At 36.9% G+C, this 21,990-nt stretch overlaps 2 protein-coding genes across 9 annotated transcripts; both read left to right on the top strand.

Annotated features, from left to right (window-relative positions):
• Positions 1 to 736: 736 nt before the first annotated feature.
• RECQL2 (RECQ helicase L2) lies at positions 737 to 12,294 on the top strand. Of its 4 annotated transcripts, none has more exons than XM_077382241.1 (20): positions 737 to 886; positions 1,760 to 1,980; positions 3,632 to 3,778; positions 3,867 to 4,082; positions 5,303 to 5,407; positions 5,496 to 5,600; positions 5,692 to 5,814; positions 6,053 to 6,141; positions 6,652 to 6,688; positions 6,766 to 6,799; positions 8,189 to 8,241; positions 8,306 to 8,383; positions 8,475 to 8,540; positions 9,285 to 9,351; positions 9,479 to 9,532; positions 10,329 to 10,436; positions 10,928 to 10,992; positions 11,245 to 11,323; positions 11,516 to 11,733; positions 11,813 to 12,294. In XM_077382241.1, the coding sequence occupies exons 1-20, from the start codon at positions 826 to 828 to the stop codon at positions 11,996 to 11,998; spliced, it is 2,112 nt and encodes a 703-aa protein (XP_077238356.1). In that variant the 5' UTR covers positions 737 to 825; the 3' UTR covers positions 11,999 to 12,294. The 4 variants fall into 4 exon arrangements, with proteins under 4 accessions (XP_077238356.1, XP_077238365.1, XP_077238382.1 ...); XM_077382267.1 differs by having other exon boundaries at positions 738 to 886; positions 1,765 to 1,980; positions 3,645 to 3,778; XM_077382260.1 differs by having other exon boundaries at positions 739 to 886; positions 1,765 to 1,980.
• A 1,685-nt stretch (positions 12,295 to 13,979) lies between these two features.
• On the top strand, positions 13,980 to 21,016 carry SRS (Seryl-tRNA synthetase). Of its 5 annotated transcripts, none has more exons than XR_013251361.1 (12): positions 13,980 to 14,294; positions 14,364 to 14,515; positions 15,471 to 15,564; positions 15,641 to 15,789; positions 15,882 to 15,974; positions 16,362 to 16,541; positions 17,523 to 17,689; positions 17,795 to 17,929; positions 18,015 to 18,108; positions 18,904 to 20,162; positions 20,299 to 20,471; positions 20,646 to 21,016. XR_013251361.1 is itself a non-coding variant. In XM_077382219.1 (11 exons), exons 1-10 carry the CDS (start codon positions 14,066 to 14,068, stop codon positions 19,183 to 19,185), a joined length of 1,575 nt encoding a protein of 524 aa, XP_077238334.1. In that variant the 5' UTR covers positions 13,980 to 14,065; the 3' UTR covers positions 19,186 to 19,199; positions 20,299 to 21,016. The 5 variants fall into 5 exon arrangements, 1 of the variants encoding a protein (XP_077238334.1); XR_013251362.1 differs by having other exon boundaries at positions 20,643 to 21,016; XR_013251358.1 differs by having other exon boundaries at positions 20,299 to 21,016.
• Positions 21,017 to 21,990: the final 974 nt, after the last annotated feature.

Genomic DNA, 21,990 nt, shown 5'->3' with positions numbered 1-21,990 from the left:
ATGCCAAGTTGCTAACCATGTTTCTTTCCATTGTCATTAGTTTTCTTTGCAAAAAAAATCTTCTACTAGAAAACCTTTTACCATGGAAAAATTTGCTGGAAGACCATTTTACACCTTATGTTTTGATCTAGCGTGGTCCACCATCTCTACCCAAACCCACGCATATGGTGGGGCCCACTATTTTGCACCCTTAAGTGGGCCGGCCATCTCTACCCAAATCCATGCATAAGATGAGGCTCGGTGTCTCACCATTTTATACCCTATTTTAATAGGGTATAAAATACCAACTCTGCTCTCAAACTCAGGAATGGGGGTAGGGCCATTATTTTAACTCATGTTTTGATGGGGTGGGTCCCACTATCAATGCATAGGGCTCTATCACCACCCTTAGAGCCTATGCGTAGGGTGGGGTCTTATGCATTAGGGTGGGGGAACCTATGCATTCGGGTGGGGCCCACCATTTTCACATCTCGTGCTTTGATGGAGTGGGGTCCATTATTTTACACCCATGGCATAGGCTGTAAGCTGGGATTGAAGCACCCAAGTCCCACCCCCGGACTGAAAAACAAAGCCTTAACAGTTGAGCGGGAGGCTCAACTCCCGCGAAGAAAGCTACTTCAATAATCATTTATAACTTTGGAAGGGTAGTTTCAGACTTTCAGTGGGGCCTGAAGGTCCCCATACTCAAATCATAAAGCTACAATAGTCAATGGTAAATTCGCACCCCCTGTAGGATAATTCGCACCCCTGTAACGTGAAAAGAGCGTAAATTTGCATTCTCCATTTAAAAGGAGCTGGTGCTAGGTTTAGCGGGCGGAGAGAAGGATGGAAACCGATATATTGGAGGAGCTCCAGAACGTGGAGACGGAGTTGCAAGAAGTTCAAGGTAAAAATGCCCTCGATTTCTCTACTCTCTGCCTTTTATTCGATTCCTCCATTCCAAATTTCACCTGCATCCCACTTTATATAAACCCTAACACACTCTTCATTTGCTCGATTCTCCTTTCAATTTGCTCGAATTTTTTTAGGTTTCTGGTTCTTGATTTTTCTATCTCTCCAATTTCGTTAAATGTAAATCTTATTCTCGAATTGATTTCGTACAAACTGCCCAACTGCTAATGAATTGAATACTGACGAATTTTCAGTAACTTTATGCTACAACTCGAACTATACTACTAAAAAAAGACCAAGATGGTCAAGGAACAATGGTAGGGTAGCAACAAAACAATAAAACTACAAAGATTTACAACAATTTTCACGGAAGAGAATCGAATAATGCCAATGCCTCTTTCGTCACTCCTTCTCTACCAAGACTATCAGCCGCCGACTGGCGAACATTCATAAACTGTAGAGATTGCGGCTTTATCCAATCAAACATTTCATCAAAAAACCTGTCAAATCTCCACGGGTGATTTTGTGATCCATTAGGCCACTTAATGACATTCAGAGAGTCCCCTTCTACAATCACATTGTCTACACTATTCACGGCCAAGAGTTTTAATCCCTGGTGAGCTGGGCGAAACTCGGCCTCCGAAGCATCCGCCTCCCCAATGGGCCCCCCGAAGGCCCATTGGGATTTTCATATTCCATTGGAATTTCCCTCTTTTGAATCGATATTCACATTATATTCCATATTCAAAATTATATATCTTCATAATGGAATTTTCATCCATGGAATTGTATATGTATGCTTACAAAGATGATATCAGTGATCTCAGTGGAATCTTGCATGACATTGGCTTTTTGTTTCATGCTTCAGAACAGATAAAGGTATTGCTTGACCGCCAAGAGGAGTTGTATGAGAAACAATCCGAACTCCAGGCCCTGTTGGAAGGATATAAAGCATCTGGAAGCCCTGCCAATGGCAGTGCTCCCGTTACTGCAGAGAACTGGTCAGGGACATTTGAGTGGGATTCTCGAGCTGATGACATCAGGTTCAATATTTTTGGTATCACAACATATCGTGCGAATCAGCGGGAGGTGAGAGTTCTGTCAGATCTCAACTAATTTAATCATGATTTGAATATATATGCCAAAATTTGATTTTCACTGATCTTTGTTAATTACAATTAATGATACCAAGTGCTTATAAAGCACTTAAAGATAAGAACAAGCTTTAAGGTAAGAATGAAGAGATTAAGAAATAAAGATAGGAACAATCCTAATCTAACCTTACTACTCAACTCCTTACCCCAACAATCCAACATGCCCCCTCAAACGTATGTTGATTGAAAATCATCCGAAGCAATATCGTTTCATGTGTTATAATATGTACAATTTGATATCTTTTACAAATTTACAATGCATCCAATGTGGCGAAAGCAGTCACAATAGTAAATGGAAGTTAACTTTGCATGGTGGTTGTACTTGTCCCACTTTTTCTCTACGTTCATTTGTTTGATTTTAGTACTGGAATTATCCTTGTAGGCAAATGTGGCAGCCCTTTTCACTTTATTTTTTTATTGCGTTGGAATATAAGGGTGCCACCATAATTTGTGCCTATGATATCCCTTGTCTTTACTTAAGGGATTGAATTTATCAACTTCTCTGAGGCTGTAGTGCAGCATCCATATATATCCTGCAACCCAATCAACTTGCAAACTTTACTTGATATATGAAGTCGGTGCCACCATAATTTGTAACAATGATATCCCTTGTATTTACTTTAAGGGATTGAATTTCTTGAATTCTCTGAGGTTGTAGAGCAGCATCCATATATCCAGCAACCCAATCAACTTGCAAACTTTACTCTGATGTATGAAGTCCTTTGTGAAAACCATATGGAGATTTTCTCTGCAGTAAGTATAGCCATATGGCATTAAGAACCCACCAGGTCATCTTGGACCAGCATCTTTTGCTTTTTCATTTTTCTCATTGGTAATTGAGCTGATTATTTGTATAGATATTATGTCTTTTTTTAAAAGTTATTTTCTAGAGCAACTCCTTTGGGCTGATGTTTCTTACACTTTTTCGTTTTTATGATTATGATTACACTACGCTATGATTGGACAGAATTTTAGATTCATAATCCATTCTGTGCCCCTTCTCCTCGCACAGATGTTTGTTTTTCTCCTTAATATCTTCCCATCATCCTTGCAAAACCTTCTATTTGACTGCTAAATTTGTTGTTCTAAATGGAGTTCTTCTGATGAACATAATGTTGAGGTCCTCTCCCCTTAACCAGCAGGGATCTATGTAATTTGACGCAAGAATGTGTTTGAAACCATACTGAATTCATAGTTTCTTAATAAATATTTTTATCTACAAAGAACATTCTATGTAATTTGAAGCAAGAATATGTCTGAAACCATACTGAATTAATAGTTTCTTTATAAACCCAGTTCATCAACTTGCCCGAGTCGACCCAGTTTTACCTTGACCGAGTTCTCATACAAGTCCATGTTTTTTCCTATCAAGTCAATCAAACTCCGTTTACTCGCCCGAGCTAATGAAAAATTGTCCGCATCAATCATTTACTTGCCTGACTCTTTCCCTTTTACCTTGGCCGAGTTCTTGTCTGAGTCCGAGTTTAATTTATACAGTTTTTTCTTTGAACATATTGTTTATTTTAAAATTTTGGCTCTCATGAACATGAGGTGCACTTGTTAAATGAGATTGTGATTGTTATCAGATAATAAATGCAGTCATGAGTGGAAGAGATGTTCTGGTGATAATGGCTGCTGGTGGTGGCAAAAGCCTTTGTTATCAACTTCCTGCAATTCTTCGTGATGGAGTGGCTCTTGTTGTCAGTCCTTTGCTTTCTCTCATTCAGGACCAGGTGCATTTAATTTGTTTCTATTCATTATCTTTCAAATATTATCTTTAATTAATTTCTTCTTTTATTTTCACCATTGACATTGCTTCAGGTGATGGGATTGGCTGCTTTAGGCATCCCTGCATACATGCTGACTTCAACTACGACTAAGGAAAATGAAAATTTTATATACAAGTCCCTTGAAAAAGGTGAAGGAGAGCTTAAGATTTTGTATGTCACACCAGAAAAAATATCAAAGAGCAAGAGATTTATGTCTAAGCTTGAAAAGTGTCATCATGCTGGTCGCCTTACTCTTATTTCGATTGACGTGAGTTGTTGATTTCTGTTATCTTCACAATTGATTTTACAGCTCTGCGAAACACTTCCATGGGTTTTTATCATTGCTGACGACATACTGGTCCACATATTTTAAAGTCCAGAATTGCAACAATTTTGAGGAATTGAATTTTGAATCGGATGTATTGACCATAGTATTTGAGGATTTGGACATAGCTTCCTTTAACATATATGAACCAGACATCTGACAACTTGATGGAAATATAGCAATTAGTATCTTAAGCTTACTTTCACATTCCTGATGTCATATTACTATTTTGTGTGTTTCCTCTATTGCCTTCCTCTTATCACTATACTTTTTAACCACAACATTGAGGATTTCATACTTCTGTGATCTGAGAGAATTATCATGTTATATATTGCGAGCATTTGGAAATTTTGGATGTGATACATCACGTAAGCAAAAAAACCGCCCATAATAATTTAACAACCTCATCATCTATTGACTTGTCTAATAATTCAGTACATAACATATTTCACATGTAATTCACATAAATATTTAGGCGTAATACATAAACCATATTTCACATGCCATTCGTTTAAATATAATTATGTAACAAATACCACTATAGCATACCATTAGTACACTTACGATTTTGGTTTTGGTATGCATTTTGGTGGGGATGAGAATCAAAACATTTTGGTCGGTGGAAATTTAAAACTATGTTCTTTGGTTGACTTCTGGTCCAATTTGCTCCTCTAGCATGGAACAAAGGACCCAAGTAGCTTTCTCTTTTCATGCTATTTGTAATGGTGTGGCTATAAATAGCAAAATTGTAGATCTTTGAAAGAAGTACTAGGAGTTATAGGAATAGATCAACAACATTGTCAGTGACTTCACTGGAGGTGATGTTGCTCCCACGATATGCTTTTTCTTGGAGGTGTGTCTATGTGGCCACTGAGCCATTTTATTTTATTTTCTCTTTTGCTATTGTTATTTGTGGCTGATTCTATTAACTTTTGTTCCAATATAATTTAATGATTATGTAAGTCATGATTATATATATATATATATATTTTAGTTGCTCTTGATGCCATATTGATACAGTTTGTTGCCAGTTCCACAAAGCAGACGTAGTTGCAGTGCTCTTTCTAGTGCCTAATTTCTTTTAGAGCTGCAACAGTAGATGCGGATATATTGAAGCCATTGGGTTGTTTAACATTATTAATTTTAATTAAACCACTGTGCAGGAAGCACATTGCTGTAGTCAATGGGGCCATGACTTTCGTCCGGACTACAAAAACCTTGGTATCTTGAAGACGCAATTTCCAAATGTTCCATTGGTTGCTTTGACTGTAGGTTTATTTTTCAGTAGTTGATTCTGTGAGTATCCATTTTGAGAGATTAACTGCTAATCTTCTCCATCTGTACCTTCAATCCCAGGCAACAGCTACTCAGAAGGTCCAAACAGATCTGATGGAGATGCTTCGTATTCCAAAATGCATTAAATTTGTCAGCACAGTTAACAGACCTAATTTGTTTTATAAGGTATATCTTATTAACCTACTTTTGGATTTATGTTGGAGTTCTAACAGTACTTTTGCAAACATCTTAGGAGTGTAAACTCTTTACATTTCAGGTACGAGAGAAGTCATCTGTTGGTAAGGTGGTTATTGATGAAATTGCAGATTTTATACGAGGATCATATCCAAATAATGAGTCTGGGATAGTTTATTGCTTCTCTAGAAAGGAATGTGAGCAGGTGTGTGCAATCTTTGTTTGAATTTTGAAATTCAATGTTTTCCCTGATTTCTCGATTCAAAAGGCATTGCAATTGCATACTGGATGATCAAAATTTTCTGGAGAATGTAAATCATAATTGCTTCTCATTTTCTGTTTGCTGATTGTAACATCTCTAATGGATTTTGTTGGCTACTAATCTTATGTACTGATTCAAAGTTCAACAATCGTTGTTTCTCTTACTCTTTCATGAAACGTAGGTTGCAAAGGAATTGCGCCAAGGAGGAATTTCAGCGGATTACTATCATGCAGATATGGATCCATACGCTCGTGAGAAAGTTCATATGCGGTAAACCCATAGTCCTGTGCAAATCATGGTTTTAAATTTCGACCGAAATCCGAAATTTCGGATTTCGGTGGAGACCGACACCGAAACCACACAAAACCGAAATGGTCATAATGAATAAAATATTGTTTTTTTTTTTTTGGTACCAGATTTCGACCGAAATTTCGAGGTCCGAAACCGGTACCGAAACCGAAATTTTAAACCTTGGTGCAAATTAGCTGCCACTTGTCAATGGAATGGCTTTCCTGCCTGGTTTTATCTAGAAAGGTTTTTGTCTTGCTTCAATGTTTAGCTTTTGGGGGATTAATGAATAACACATGCTTGGTGCCATGAGTTGTTTTTTTATGCTAGAGATATTTAATATGATGATCATATATTTCCTTGTTTTTCATCTTCATTATTGCTGCAAAAACTCTTGCCCATTTATTTATTTCCTCAGACACGTCTTGATGGTGTGTATCACTGCCTTGGACATCTATTTATTTATGTACTTTTTCCTATTTTGTGACACAGGTGGAGCAATAACAAGTTACAGGTTATTGTGGGTACGGTATGTATGATTTATGTCCTTTTTTTTCTTTGTGTTTATGAGAGTTCATCTTTTCAGAATATTTGGTTACGATGCAGGTGGCATTTGGTATGGGAATCAACAAGCCTGACGGTCAGTATTGCGCGCGCACACACACACACACATATATGAAGAATTTGAAGAATTTCTATTATTCTTGGATTTCTTAGATTCTTTACAAAGAGCCCTAATGTGTGTTTATATAAAACACCCATAGGGATAAACATAGAAAGAGATCATGATAAGAAGGGAAAGAGATGAACATAATCTAATTCACTTGCCTAACCTAACCCAACTACTCAATATAGCCCAATCAAATCAAATCTGAGGAGATTTGATTTTAATCTGATTTTATTCTCTAATAATATGTGCTACAGATTTTTGCTCCATTGCATTTCTTTTGGTGTCAGAACTGGAAAATACGATGGTTAATCTTGACATCTTGCTAAGTTGCTGCACTCTTTACCTTTTGATTGGAAAGGAATGGTCACTGTAGTCTGCCATTCAAAAAAAAAATGAAAAAAAAAGGAATGGTCACTATAGGTGGCCTATCAAAATTATCTTTCAAAAAAAAAGGTGGCCTATCAAAATTACTTGGGTAATGCTTAATCAGAGTGTAACAACTTGGGAGATATGTGGAAGGTTTCTTATTTGAGAAGTAATCAAGTTGGGTTTTTAAAAGATTTGCCTAGAAAGGACATGTGCCTAATCCAATCATGAGGACAATAATATAAGCTTTCTTTTTCATTGTATCATAATCACATTCTGGGAATGGTAGTGTTATTTCAGTGACCACGGCAATTTAATATTGTGTTGCAATCAGGTTGGGTTTCACGAGTATCCATTAATGCGGTGTCTTACAGTTATGTTTTCAGTTGTCAAGAACATTTGATAGTGTTTAGGTTATGTTTGAGAGCTGTTGGATGTTGTAAAGTGCATATTTATTCATTTAAGTTGTGAGTTAGCTTCGAACGGTCAATAGACTCCAGCAGTTTGTAGCTCAGTGAACTTATGAGTAGCTTCAGTGATGTAGTTGGAGTACCCTAGAGCCACTGGGTTTAGTCAAAGCCCGTGATTTTTTTTATGAATTCCTGTATCTCAACATCTAATTCTACAGTACTCCAGATTCCTTCAAATCCAATTCGTAAACACACTGGAAATATGTAAATCTTATCACCTGCACATCCCAACTTCACTCTATTTTTTGTCTTATTCTACTGCCTTTGCTGAGTATCAATTCTGAATTTAGAAAGATGATATTGTCATTCACTTTTCTCTGTTGCTAATGACCAATTGGTTGCTTTATGTATACTCTTCTATGACTGCTGAGATATTAGTTTGACCATTGGCTATTATTATGTTAATCCGTCACTTCTTGTGAAAACCATTTCCCTATTACTGGGCACCATTATTTATTTCTTGATTTTTTGCCCTACCACTCATTGTTGTTGTAATAATTGGGACTTTTGCAATTTCTTGTAGTCAGGTTCGTCATCCATCATAGCTTAAGTAAATCAATGGAGACATACTACCAGGTGATTTTCATAAATGCTTCTTTTATTCTAAGTATTTTCTTTCCTTAACTTCTTCTAATTGCAGGAAAGTGGTCGTGCTGGACGAGATGGGCTTCCTTCAGAATGCCTACTGTATTTTAGGCCTGCTGATGTTCCTCGACAGGTAGAACTTGTGATTCATGGCATTTCAGCCTCTTAGTAGCCATGGTTTATTCTGACACTTCTGGAGATACCAATGCTTATCATCTCACCAGAGTTCCATGGTCTTCTATGAGAATGCTGGCTTGCAAAATCTTTATGATATGGTGCGATATTGTCAGGTAGAGTTACCACTTACAATGTTATGATCCAAATGGACTTATATTCGTTTTCTTTGTAGGTTGACAGTTGACTTACGACATTAAATCAGTTCTCTGATTCTTCAAGAAGTAATATTGATTTGTTTTGCACATGAAAAACATATACTAGGATTTTGAATCGAATTTTGTTATTAAAGAATTTGTTTAAATTCAAAATAAATATTCAATTTTCATAGACCACTACTGTGGAAAGTACAGAATCAAATTGACAATCACACAATAAAAAAAGGTGATAAATCACTAGAGCCTCATAAGATCTTCTGAAGTAGTTTTTTTTTCCGTTGGAGTCTGCTGTTTCCAAATTATTGGGCAATTACACAGATGAATAAGTACAAATGTAAATGCATGTATGTTTGTCTTTATAGGTATGTATGTTGGGTCTGTGATGTGTATAATACATCGTGTGGTACCCATATATTTCTTACCCGTAAGCACTAAAACCACGGTCATAAAATACATTTTACATGAAATTATAAAACTAAAAACTAATTCATACTCTATAACAACGGATATTATTTTTAAAAAAATCATTTTAAATGAGTTGTTGGAAAAAAAAGGTGTGCATATCATGCAGGGACTCATATTGTAGATTTTCTCTTTTATACAAATAGATACAAATAAATGCTAAGAATAAAAAAGAAACATCAGTGACACAAATACTCACAGCATAAGTAATGTTTTTTTAATCCCTTATCGACTTTGCAGTCGAAAAGAATATGCCGTAGAAGTGCTTTTTTCCGGCATTTCAGTGAGCTGCTACAAGACTGCAATGGTAATTCCTTCTGTTATTTTTATATATGTTTTTTATTTTCTTTCCTTTTGTTACACAATTTGCCGTTTTTCTTGTAATGAGCACTTGTCAATCAGACCATGCTGAAGATGTATACTTTGTTTCTCAGGGATGTGTGATAACTGCACATATGGAAGTGAGATCAAGGAAGTAGATGTTACCCGTATGAATATCCTTTTGAATTTTTCGGTAGAAACCTTTTATGTTTTGCATCATGGACTGGTTCTTCTCTTGTTGTGTTATTTTATTCGTAATGGGATAAAGATCGGTACCCCATCAAGCTGGCTTCTGGGCTTTGTAATTGACACAAATCAGGAGACACCTTACCTGAACAGATGGGAGCCACCTGTGTTTTGCATGGGGCCCCCTTGATTTTTCAAATGGAAAAACAGAGAATGACTGCCCTGCTGAGTACTAAGCCCGTCCACTTTTTTCTTTTGCTTCTTTGTTTATATCATCACTACAAGTTGCTCAGCTTACCTAAGCTTTATGGGCAAATATGTATGTATGTATGTATGTGTGTATGCATGCATGTATGCACGCCTTTGTTTGGCCTGTCTTCTAAATCTATGTATTCGTTTCCCTTGCAAAATCTAGGGTACATTTGTCATTCACCGAAACTTGGAACCCTGGCTCAATTGGTCATTTTGTTATACCAGCTTTTAAGTCTTGAACTATGGCTGGAAGTCTACCTTGGCTAACACATTCTGAAAAATCTTGGTTGCTCCTAATTGTTGCTTATTGCTGTTCTCTTCAATTTTTCTTTACATTCTGGACTTAAGAATAAATTTCTTATGCTGGTACATTTTCTTCTTCATACCTTGGTAATGCATGAAAATGATTCCCCATTTTCTTTTGTTAACGTCTTGGAGATGCAAGATTGCATACACTTATTGTTTCATATGTTGGAAATAACATGAAGTATGCGCTATTAAACTTGATGTGAATATTCTGTGCAGAACTTGCTAAAGCTATGGTTTCCATGTTGAAGGAGATGCAAGAGAATGATCAAAGGGCGACGATGTTGCAACTTGTGGACAAGATCAAGGTCAAGAATAAGGAATTAGGTAAGTTAACTGCCGGAAGATATCTTCTCCCCAATTATTTCCAGTACAGATTCCTGGATATTTTGGATATGCATGACCATTTCAATAGTTTCTAAATTCTAATACTTAATTTTTCCCTATCTATACATATCATGTTTACTATGAAAACATGCTAAGATTTCCAAATAGTAATAATGCGAAAAAGTGGAAGTGTAGGTGAAAGTGTTACAAAGTTTCTTCAGTATTATCATAGTAAGACTCAGGAGACCGGTTGTTGCTTGAAGAACTTCTATTTTAGAGTGGATACTACTTATTGAACTATGGAAAATGAATAGGTTTCAGCTTGTATCAATATATTTAATATTTATTATGATGCTTTGCATTACCCCAGTTTCTACTTTATTATTGTGCTCTCACATCCAATTGTATGAGTTGTTGAATCACTTTTACTGCCCCTGCTCCTGGGCATTTCTAAAATCTGATATTTTGTAGCATTACAATCATTCTATCAGGTTCTGACCTTAAAAAGGAAGAAATGGAGCAACTTATTGTTCACCTTATACTAGATCGAGTTTTGGTATGACTTGATGGATCAGTATTTTTTTTTTTATTGCAAAGCTTGCTCAGCTTATGTTTCTTTTAGGGCGATGATATTTTCACATGCGCTCCCCTTATAGCGTGATTTGACGTCAAAAAGCGTTAAAGTTGCACACTGTTCACGTCAAATCACCCTATAAGGGGAGTGTATGCGTAATGCAGGGGCAGTGAAAATATCATCTCCCTTCTTTTTATATTGTCCTCATTTATCTTTTACTTTGGTTCCATGTAGAAAGAGGAATTTCAGCACACGGCTTATGCAACCAATGCTTATATTACACTAGGACCACTCTGGAAGCAAGTATTGCAAGGCAAGCTAGTTTTTTTTCCTATCACAGTATCATAATTGTGGTTGGGAGTTCTTATATAGGATTTTTTCTGTTAATCTAGTATGGTATCATTTTTTTACCGTTGTTTTTTTCTTTTAATCCAGTTTACTTGTCTTAATCTAATATGGTAACAACAAATAGTTTTTTAATACACATCTTGTTGTCATCTTACAGGGAAGAAGTCATTAAAACTTGAAATTTGCACTGGCCAGAAGATTAACACAGCAAATATAAAAGCTGCGAAACGTAGTATGTCATCTGATTTGGAGGTTAAGCTGGACGAGCTACGTAAAGAAATCTCTTCTAGTCATGGTGGAATATTCCCACACGCGGTTCTGTCCACTCAGCAGATCAGCATGTTAAGCATCCAAAAACCTACTTCCATGGAGCAGGTAATGTGGAGTAGTTTCCACTAGTTTTATTTGTTTATTTACTTGTGTAAAGTAAGACTTAAGCTCTTGTTTCTTGTAGTTGGAGAAACTTATTGGGAAGTTGAAGACGGAAAAGTATGGGAGTAGAATTCTTGACCAAATTCAACAGTATATTGAATCTGAACAGCCTGATAACTCAGAAGCCAGCGAAAGCAGAGTTAAGAAGAGATTGAAGACTAAAAAAGATTTGGTTATTGTGGAAAGCAGCGGAGATGAAGTAGAATAGTTCATTTTACTGGATCTAAATTTACTATTGGTGAAAAGTTTAAGTTATTAGGAAAGAATGCAGGTCCTTCCTAATTGTTGAAAAATGTGCTTTTTATTACATTTTGTTATATGTATGATGCAAATCCTTAAAAGTTTCTGCTGTCGACAGGCCGTATTGGATTGCAGGAATTTTTTTGGAAAATTTTGGATAGAATTTTTTCCTGAAGTTTTTATTTTTCAATTGTTTGATTACAAATGTAAAAAGTAGCTTAAAACACAGCAGTTCCAAGTTTTAGTTAGAAGGATCTTATATTTCTTGGGTGGTCTGACATGCGATAGACCAGCTGTTAAATGCCTTTTGCGATGGACCCTAGCAAATCCCCTATATATAAGCTATGACCAAGGTTTAAAATTTCGATTTCGGTACCGGTTTTGGTCTTCCCTAAAACCGAAATTTTGTAACGCTTTTTAAAAAAAAATAAAAAAGTAATTTTCTCGAAATTTCGGACTGAAATTACCGAAATTCGGTAAATGGCAAAATTTCTAATTTCGCCGAATACCGGTTTCGTTCCCCACCAAAAACTGAAATTTCGGTCGAAATTTTAAACCATAGATATGACTATACATTCCCCTTTAAAATGTGCAGAGGGAGAAATGTTTTCCTGCAATCCAAACAGGACAAAAAAGATTGGAGGCAAGCAATGTCTCATTCTTATTGCCTCGCATAATGTCCTGGGCGTCGTGTCTTCTGAATAAGAAATCCAAGTATTTCATAAAAAAAAAAAAAAAATTATTAGATTTGTTAACTGTAATAATTGCATGGAAATTGATAATGGGACAGCAATTCCCCACCATTGGTTACCAAAACGGGTGCTGACAAAGAAGGCCAAGCCTTAAAGACATGTTTAAAGGGAAGTGAAATCAGCACAACAAATTTTTTGATATTTGCACAACCCCGTATTGTCAATGTTACTTCAGTTCCCAAAAAGCTATCACCCGCCAATTTAAAAAAAGAAGGAAAAAAACATGTAACGTTTTTACAATTATTAAAACATGGATGTCCCTCTAGCTCAAAAAATTCGCACCCCAGTAACGTGAATTAACGTCAAAATGTGTTAAAATTTGCCACATACCCACTGACCCTCCTTTACAGTGGTGCGAATTATCCTGCAGGGGCGCGAATTTATCATCGCCCTTCTTTAAAATGAAGTGATTTTTAGGTAGCTCATGTTGGCACTACCATGATTTGATAATGGGACGATCTCACCTTCTCTCTTCTTTTATAATCTGCTGTTGAGAGCTTTTTTGGGAATTGTTGAAGCTAGGGGTGCAAGTTTGGCCCTGTCAGCCCTGACCCGCCCTGAGCCTGAACAAGGTTAGGGCTGGATTTTCCAACCCTGAGGGCGGGTCAGGGTTCATTTTTTTAGACCTTGACTTAGGTCGGGTCATGTTCTGAGTTAATGCTTCGGGTACCCTGCCCGTCCCTAAGTTTTCTATTATAGAATTGAATCATCTGTGCATGTTTCTTTTGCTAATGTTTTCTATTATCTTGGATTGATGTTTCTTTAGATTATTATTATTAATTATTTCTGTTGCCCGTCATGTTGTTGAATTCATATTGTCTTATTTTGTTCCATTTCTCTGTTTATTGATCATTTTGTTCTAAATGATAAGTGGTTGCTTTAATTTTGGCACTCTTAACAGGTATTTGCACTAGGGTCAATTAGGGCCGGCCCGACTTGGCCTTGCCCAGTCAGGGCCAATCAGGGCGGGCCAAGGCCAGCACTGAGCCATGTAGGGCGAGCAATGGGTTGAGGTTTTTCGGCCCTGACTCATGGTCAGGGCGGGTCAGGGCCGAGATAATGGGTTCCAGGGTTGGGCTAGGGTTTTGAAAGCCCGACCCAACCCGACCCTGTTGCAGCCCTAGTTGAAGCCATTGACAGCTACTTAAATAATAAAAGACAAGGTTAGTTCGTCTTCTTAGCAATACATTGGTAGTGCCAGAAGATAAAATTTTTGGGTGGAAATAAAAGAGAAACTGGTTGGACAGAGCTCTCTCTCTCTCTCTCTCTCTCTCTCTGTTGCCATGGGTTTCTCGATTAGTTTAGGAGGAATGACCTTCCAAACCCTAAAACAGGCTGTTCTTCCTCCCTCCATTTTCAGGGCCTCCTTGCGCCTTTCACCAGCTAAAACCCTAACCCTTAATTCCCACCACTTGTTCCTCCCAAGGGCTACTGTCTCTCCATTCCTTTTCAGGGCGCTTTCTACACCCGCCCTTCAATCAGCTGCCCCCCTCACAAACGAAGAACAAAAGGGTACTATCTCTTTCTCTCTCTCGATGTCTTTTTTTATCAAAGTTCTTTACTTTTGATTTTACGTTTCAGTTTGTGGTAAGCCTCAATGGAGAGCTGCCATAGATTTCAAATGGATTCGCGACAACAAAGACGTGGTAGCAGAGAACATTAAGAACCGTAACTCGATTGCCGATTTGGAGCTCGTGCTCCAACTTTACGACAAATTGTGCACTCTTCAGAAGGTGGCTTCCATTGTCTTTTCTTCTTGTTTCAAATTTCCTCTCTCTTTGTCTATACTTTCGGTCATGTCTTTGTTCCTACTGAGATTCTACAGTAATTGCTAAGCTATTTTGTGATTTCCATGTATTACTGCCTTTTTTTTTTTTTTTTTTTTACTTTACTTTATTGAGAAGTGGTTTGATAATTATGGATCTGTTGAGAATTCTGACCTTGTTATAAAAAAGAAGTTCGTGAAATTTTCATTGTTTTTTTTTTTTTAGAATGGTAATTATTTAGAATTATTATGATATGAGACCTTGCATGCTTATGGGACTGAGCCTATAGGTATGCCGTAGCTGCCATGTCACCGGCTTGTACTGCCGGGTTCGGTGCATGACACGAAGAATTTCTGATAACACAAATGGAACTTAGCGGGAGATGAGTACTATCTTATAATTCTGCATCATGTGGATTGATTGTTTGGGAAAGGGGTCCTTTTTTTTCCGCTGTGATTGATTTTAGATTATTCATGTGCTTTTGAAGTTCACCCAAAGATAGATTAACATGTTTTATCTGGAATGGGGTGAAACTTCCAACATATAATGGGTTGGGTATGGGAAATAGTTGTTAAAAAATCAAATCGAAGAAAACATATCTCAGAGATTGTAGATGTACAAGTAGACAGAACACAGAAGAATTGAAGAAAAAAAAGTGAATGACAAAGCAAGCCATGTCTAGTGATTGAATTTGCTACCACATGCTTCTTGCTCAACACGGTATCACTGAGATACATGAATAGTGTTTTTTTCCCATTTGCTTTTATCTTTAACCAGTAATACTTCAAATCAAAAGGAGTGGTAATAGAGATGAACTCTCTAAGGCAATATGTCTATAGGCACCTGAACATTAGTTATTACTTGAAAGGGTGATTTGGGCAGATTCCAAAAACTGTAGCTAATTTTCAGTGACAGATGGCAGGAAGTCGAACGGCTTCGTGGGGAAAGGAATGTGGTTGCTAATAAGATGAAAGGAAAGCTAGAACTGACCGAGCGCCAAGCACTAATAGAACAAGGTATTTCATGGATTCTTACATCTTTCTTACCGCTGTTCCAGTTTAAGGTCCTGATTCAGATATATTTTGTCTGCAGGAAAGAATTTGAAAGAAGAACTTGTGTCTTTAGAAGAAGAACTTGTCCAACTCACAGATAAACTTCAGCAAGAAGCACAGTGTATACCAAATATTACTCATCCAAGTGTTCCAATAGGAGGGGAGGATTGCTCTGCATTGAGAAAGATGGTATTTCAGTTTGTGTGTTTTTTTTTCTTTCCTTATCAAATGTGGTAGTCTGGGTTGATCCTAAATTTTCCCTTTTTCTTTGGGTTGTGTAGGTTGGGAGTCCGCGTGAGTTTAGCTTCCCCGTCAAAGACCACTTGCAACTTGGGAAAGAACTCGATTTGTTTGATTTTGATGCAGCTTCAGAGGTATCCTCTCTGTTTCTTTACGCATTTAAGGGTTTAATGTAGTTCTCATTTCTTTGGTTACACTTCCAATTTGTTTATGTTGTGAGCATTTGAATTAATTCCATTTGTGCGTGTATGTCATGCGGCCTTGTGTATTCAGACCAAAATGTTGCTTAACATTGTGTTGTTTAGTGAATGCTAGGCAAATTCTTCATTGACGATTTGTAAATGGGAGGAAAATTAGTTTTTATCTATGCATTATCTTTTAGGATGGCTATAGAAAGGACATGCATTGTACTTACAGTTGTCTGCCACTAATGGCTCACAAAAGGTATAATTGACTCCTACTATGTTACACATCTGCCTTCTATTGGGTACTCACAACATGTGTAAATGTTGATTATGCAGGTCAGTGGTTCCAAATTCTACTACCTGAAGAATGAGGCAGTTTTACTAGAAATGGGTCTTATCAACTGGACACTTTCAGAAGTTATGAAAAAGGGTTTTACACCTCTAACCACTCCTGAGATTGTAAGGTCATCCGTAGTTGAGAAGTGTGGGTTTCAGCCTCGTGGACAGAATACCCAGGTTCGTAGATTTTGATTACTATCTTGATGTCCCGGTCTTACATGTCCTTTTTTTTTTGAATGGCTACATGTGCATGGTTATTCTTAGTTTGTAGTCAGTGGACATTTAACGTATCCTACAAGCGAATGCGTATGCTTTTTCTAATGGTCCCTCCGACATTGAATCAGATGCAATGGTTAGAGCTAATGAATTGCTTTTGATACCTATTTAAGAAAGTGTTTTGTATAGAAATATGGGATCCTGGCATGGTGTTACCTGTTATACTATACCATTATCTATAGGAGATATCACTCTTTGAAGTCTGTTTCTAGGTAATATTCAATAAGACTTGATTGATTCTTGAAACTTTATTTGTTATAATTTTTTTATAGGTCATGTTTTGTAAGAACTGAGAATCTTTAAACTGTAGGAACTGTATAAGAAGGTTTCCATGGCCTTTTTCTGTTCTGCTCTGTTGTGTGTCAAGTTGCAACTGATCATTGTGAAAATAGGATAGAAATTTTCTTGTGAAAATAGGATAAACATGCCAGTATCTGTATCTACTTTTTTTTTTTGGCAAGTTGTAAACTTGTAATCCTGCCCATGACTGTACCTTTGCATCACAATTAGTGAAACACCTATATATCATGCCACCATATGCTTATACACAATCGTTTGTCACTACAAACCAATCAAATATTTGTTCCTCGATGGGTTATGATCCTTCTTTCACACCTCCCTTTCCTCTCTGAAGTATTTTTTGAGATGTTGGCATATTGTACTTGTCATGAGCTCTTGTGTGAGCAATATAGACCAAGGTACATGGCAGTGAGTATGCCCAAAGTGTACTCAAAGGCCAATGCATCATAGTTTGTGTGGTATAATTGTTGCACTTTTTTAGTGGTATTGCTCGACCTAGAAGAAGGATCCTTTCTTTTTTGTAGTCAGTTTGGTTTGAATGGGTGACAATTGTTTAATGCATTGTTAATTTGTACTGATCAGGTTTATTCTATTGAGGGAAGTGACCAATGCCTCATTGGAACGGCAGAGATTCCTGTGGGGGGCATTCATATGGATTCCATTCTCCCCGATTCTGCATTGCCTTTGAAATATGTTGCATACTCTCATTGTTTCCGTACTGAGGCTGGTGCTGCAGGCACTGCAACAAGGTAAATTAGCTTTATGGTTGTTTAGTCACAAATAAATATCTTGTCTTTTTAACTCTCCGGGTTCACTTTGTTGACTTCGACTCTTAAATGTGGTTTTCTAAACAGGGGCCTGTATCGAGTCCACCAGTTCAGCAAGGTTGAGATGTTCATTTTTTGTCGTCCAGAGGACAGTAACTACTACCATGAGGAGCTTATTGGGATTGAAGAAGAACTTTTCTCATCACTTGGATTTCATTTCAAGTAGTACTTGAGCCTTTTTTTTTGTTTCCCTTTATTGCAGTTTTTGAGGATATTTTTTCTTGATGCTTATGTGTTGTGTATCCAGGACTTTGGATATGGCATCAGGAGACTTGGGTGCACCCGCATATCGCAAATTCGATGTGGAAGCATGGATGCCAGGTCTAGGGCGGTATGGCGAGGTATGTGCTGATGATAAATTAAAAAGAAAAGGTTGTCATCCTCAAAAGTCATTTCGTTAGATTCTTCAACATTTAATGATAGAAAGAGGGTTTCATTCTTATCCATTTTATGAGAGCGCAGCTTTTTCTTGAAAACAATGTGATTAAACCAATATTTTTGCAAAGTATTCACATTATTGTCAAAGGACATATCTACTCGAAATTCCAAAGAGTAGATATGTGTAAGTATTTATAAATATGGTTTCCTAAATTCCACACTGTAAGGTAAGTCTATCTGATGCAGTAGTTGGTTACTTGGTTTATATTGATTTGCTGTTTTGTTGGTATATAAATAGTATCTAGTCTAATTATTAGCACACTATGAAAACTATATTAATTCTATGAGAAAGAGGCAAATGTGCTTGATTTGGATGTGAGAAAGTAATATTTTCTTTATTACTTCTACCTTTATCTTTCAACATGAAAGGTATCACTTCATTTTCCTGACTAATAGAACTTTACTGATTTTAGTTGCCTATCCTTTCTCTCTCCTTTCATTTTGGTTATTTCTTTTTCAACCTTGCAAATTCGCAAGACAGACTCATATTGTCAAGACATGATGTAATATTTTATCCTATGAATTTTTCTTATTTTTTCCTTTCTGCAAAAAGCTTGTATGTTAGTTTAGGTCCACAATTCACTGTTGACTTTGCTCTCCGAAAGGGGCATCTGATGATGACCTGAGAAATCATTATAACCCATTCATGTTCTATTTAAGCTGGAATGAATTCTCTAATCCTGTCTCTATTGTTACAGATATCAAGCGCATCAAACTGTACTGACTATCAAAGCCGGAGGTTGGGCATCCGTTACCGCCCGTCCCCATCTGACCAATCTTCACCCAATCCCAAAAAGAGCAAGGGTAACCTTGCTCCCACACAGTTTGTGCACACGCTCAATGCCACCGCATGTGCTGTTCCCCGCATGATCGTGTGTCTGCTTGAGAATTTCCAGCAAGAAAATGGCACTGTTATTGTTCCTGAACCGTTGAGGCCTTTCATGGGCGGTCTTGATCGCATCTCCCCTAAATCAAAATGATGGAGATGAAAATGGTGATGCTATTATTTATCCTTTTAGAAATTGAATCTAGTAGATTTTAGTATTTCCTAGAAAAGGATAGAAAAGGCAAAAAGATTTTAAGGAGAAACTGCAATTTTGGTTGGAAAAAATAGTTAGAAGGATGGCAAATCATGTATCTGAGTTGATCAAACTCTGATCAGTTGATTTATTTTTAATGGAATAAGGAGGGAATTTTGTTGGGTTAAAATGCATGCCTGCATGCAGTACTTGTAAGTTGTAACCAAATGATGCTGAACTTCTTTGGTTTTGTAAAGAAGAATGGTTGATGTAAGTTGCAAGACTAATCTATATATCTAAATTTTTTTTTTTAAAAATGATGGAAGATTTATGGGACTGATATCGGCACGACCATGTTTTGATAAGGTAGTCGACCCACCTTGTTTCACATCTGAAGACTTTTGGGATGGTTGAACAATGTAAAAACAAGGTGAATTCCCCTCACTACCAGTAGCCTTTATTTATGCGAGAGCTCATTACCAAAACATGGCCGTACGGATGTCGAGCCCGACCAAAAGTTGCACCCCTGGCTAGCTTTTATGGACATTGGAGACCATAAAGTGGGGCTTATTCCTGTATTCATCCCAATATGGTATCCAAGGATCCTAGCTTCATCCTCTGATCGTTGGATCAAATATCAAGGATCAGTGTGCGGACACCGACACCATATAATTTCGAGGCAAATCCTTCCACTCGGTTTTAGCTACCACGTGCTCCTGTCCTTATCTTATCTCTGAGCAGTTGCCTTTTTAATATGCCTGCACAAATCCTCACCATAGATTTGATCCCGTACTTACCCTCTAAATTTTCTTTATTAAGAACCTCAAAACCCTTACTTCCTCATCCAGACCTTCTTCCAACTCCTTCGTTTACTTTCTTGAATTGGGGCAGCAAGCCCCTCTACAATCATCTCAACATCCTCCTCTCTTCCACCACAGGTAATCTTCTTTCGTATGAACCTTTTTGCTTATTAAAACGTGTATTATCATGTTTTTCCTTATATCTATCTACTTTTTAATGGCTTCTTTAGATGTATTTATTTACAATATTTTGATTTTTTTTATTGATGTGTAGAAACGTGTAGTTTTGGGTAGACAAGATGATTGGGCGACTAGATGGGATTACTAATGTGAAAAATAAGTTCAATTTCACAATTGATAGAGGAGTGAGGGAGCTTGAAACAAGGGAGTGTCTTGGTTGGAACAAAAACGAGGATGGCAGAATGATATGATTTGATCATGGAACAGGTGATATAGGAAAGATGACTCTTACTCGGCTTGTTTACAACGAATATGGAGTTATGATTCTAAATTATGACTCTTAAATTTAAGTTGAGTTACAAGGGTCAATTTTTTATTTATTCAAGTAATATTTACTTGTTTTAGATGATGTCTGGATATGATTTTTTATCTATATAGCAGTTGAAAATGATGACCGTGGTTGAAGATGATTGCTGGTTTTAGAGTTACAATGTAAGGAAGGTGAGAAGCCAGAAAAAACAAGAAGCCAGGTCAGAACCAATGAGGACAAACCAATGAGAACAAACTTTTGAAATTGAGCCATATAAAGAGGAAGTTGAGTCAGAAGAAGATGATCTCCTAAAACATTAGAAGCATTAAGTCCACTCATGCGAAAATGTATCAAGATGTGAGATTTTTTTTTTAATGTCGTAATGTTGCAGTATTCTAATATATTGTTTAAAGATATTGTCTAGATTGTGTAGAGCTACAAGATAATGGTAATGAGATTGTAATGAAATATAATATATGATATGTCATTCCATTTGAAACAATGATGTTTTTCAAGTAAAAGCATTTTCTTGGTAAAAATAGTAAGGAATGACTTGAGTTGTAAGGGATTGGTAACAAAAATATCAAGGGTCTGTACTTTATGAAATGCTATATACATCATGTGCTATTAACTCTACTTGAAAAGTGAAATGTGAGATTTATGTTAAATCAAAATGGCAATAGGTGAAGTAGATGGAAGGGAATAAGTAGATATTTTCTTTGGGGGATTTGTTAGCATCCATCGCAGAAGGCATTTTGCGGATTCGCTGTTGCAGGTAGGAGCAGTCACACAGGCTCACTTTTCAGCAGATTTTGTCTTCATTCACGAGGTGGCTTCTCTTACCTGCAACAGCCCATCCGTGAAATACCTTCTGCGATGGACACTAGCAAACCCTTTCTTTGGATAATTTTTTTTAGAATGTAGAACAGTAGAAGTTTGTGTGATTTAACCCAATTTGTTTAATGAACAAATTACTGTAAGTAATATAGGCTATGGCGATGGATTTATTTAACCGTCACACTAAATGACGTGTCAGTGGACCCACACGGTCCTATGGACTATCGGAATCCCAACTTAGACACATTATTAGGATCCACGAACACATTTAAGGATCCGGAATTATTCTTGATCGTGTTCGGATAACTAAGAAAAGCCCATGGACGGTCCTAAATCCAATTTTATGAAAATACCTTCTAATTTTTTAGAACTAAGTAATATTTTAAGGGTAATTTAATAAAAATAAGCCAGATGCATTTTTTTTCGAACAATTCCTTCTTTTAGTATTTTTTGTATTCATCTCTTAACTGTAATCATCTTCTCTTCCTTCTCTAACCATTGACCCTAAGTCCATAACCTATTGCGTTGTGATTGTTGCTGCTCACAACTGACGGTCACACTTTAGCTCGCAATCGCCATCACCCCCACTTTCTTCTGGAAATTTTAACGGTGTAAAATGTTAGTAGGACCTACTAGGAT

Source organism: Tasmannia lanceolata, unplaced genomic scaffold (genome assembly GCF_043159265.1).
Source record: "Tasmannia lanceolata isolate RefF3 unplaced genomic scaffold, GAP_Taslan_0.1 ptg000002l, whole genome shotgun sequence".
Lineage (NCBI taxonomy): Eukaryota > Viridiplantae > Streptophyta > Magnoliopsida > Canellales > Winteraceae > Tasmannia > Tasmannia lanceolata.
This window is presented reverse-complemented; position numbering and strand designations above follow the sequence as displayed.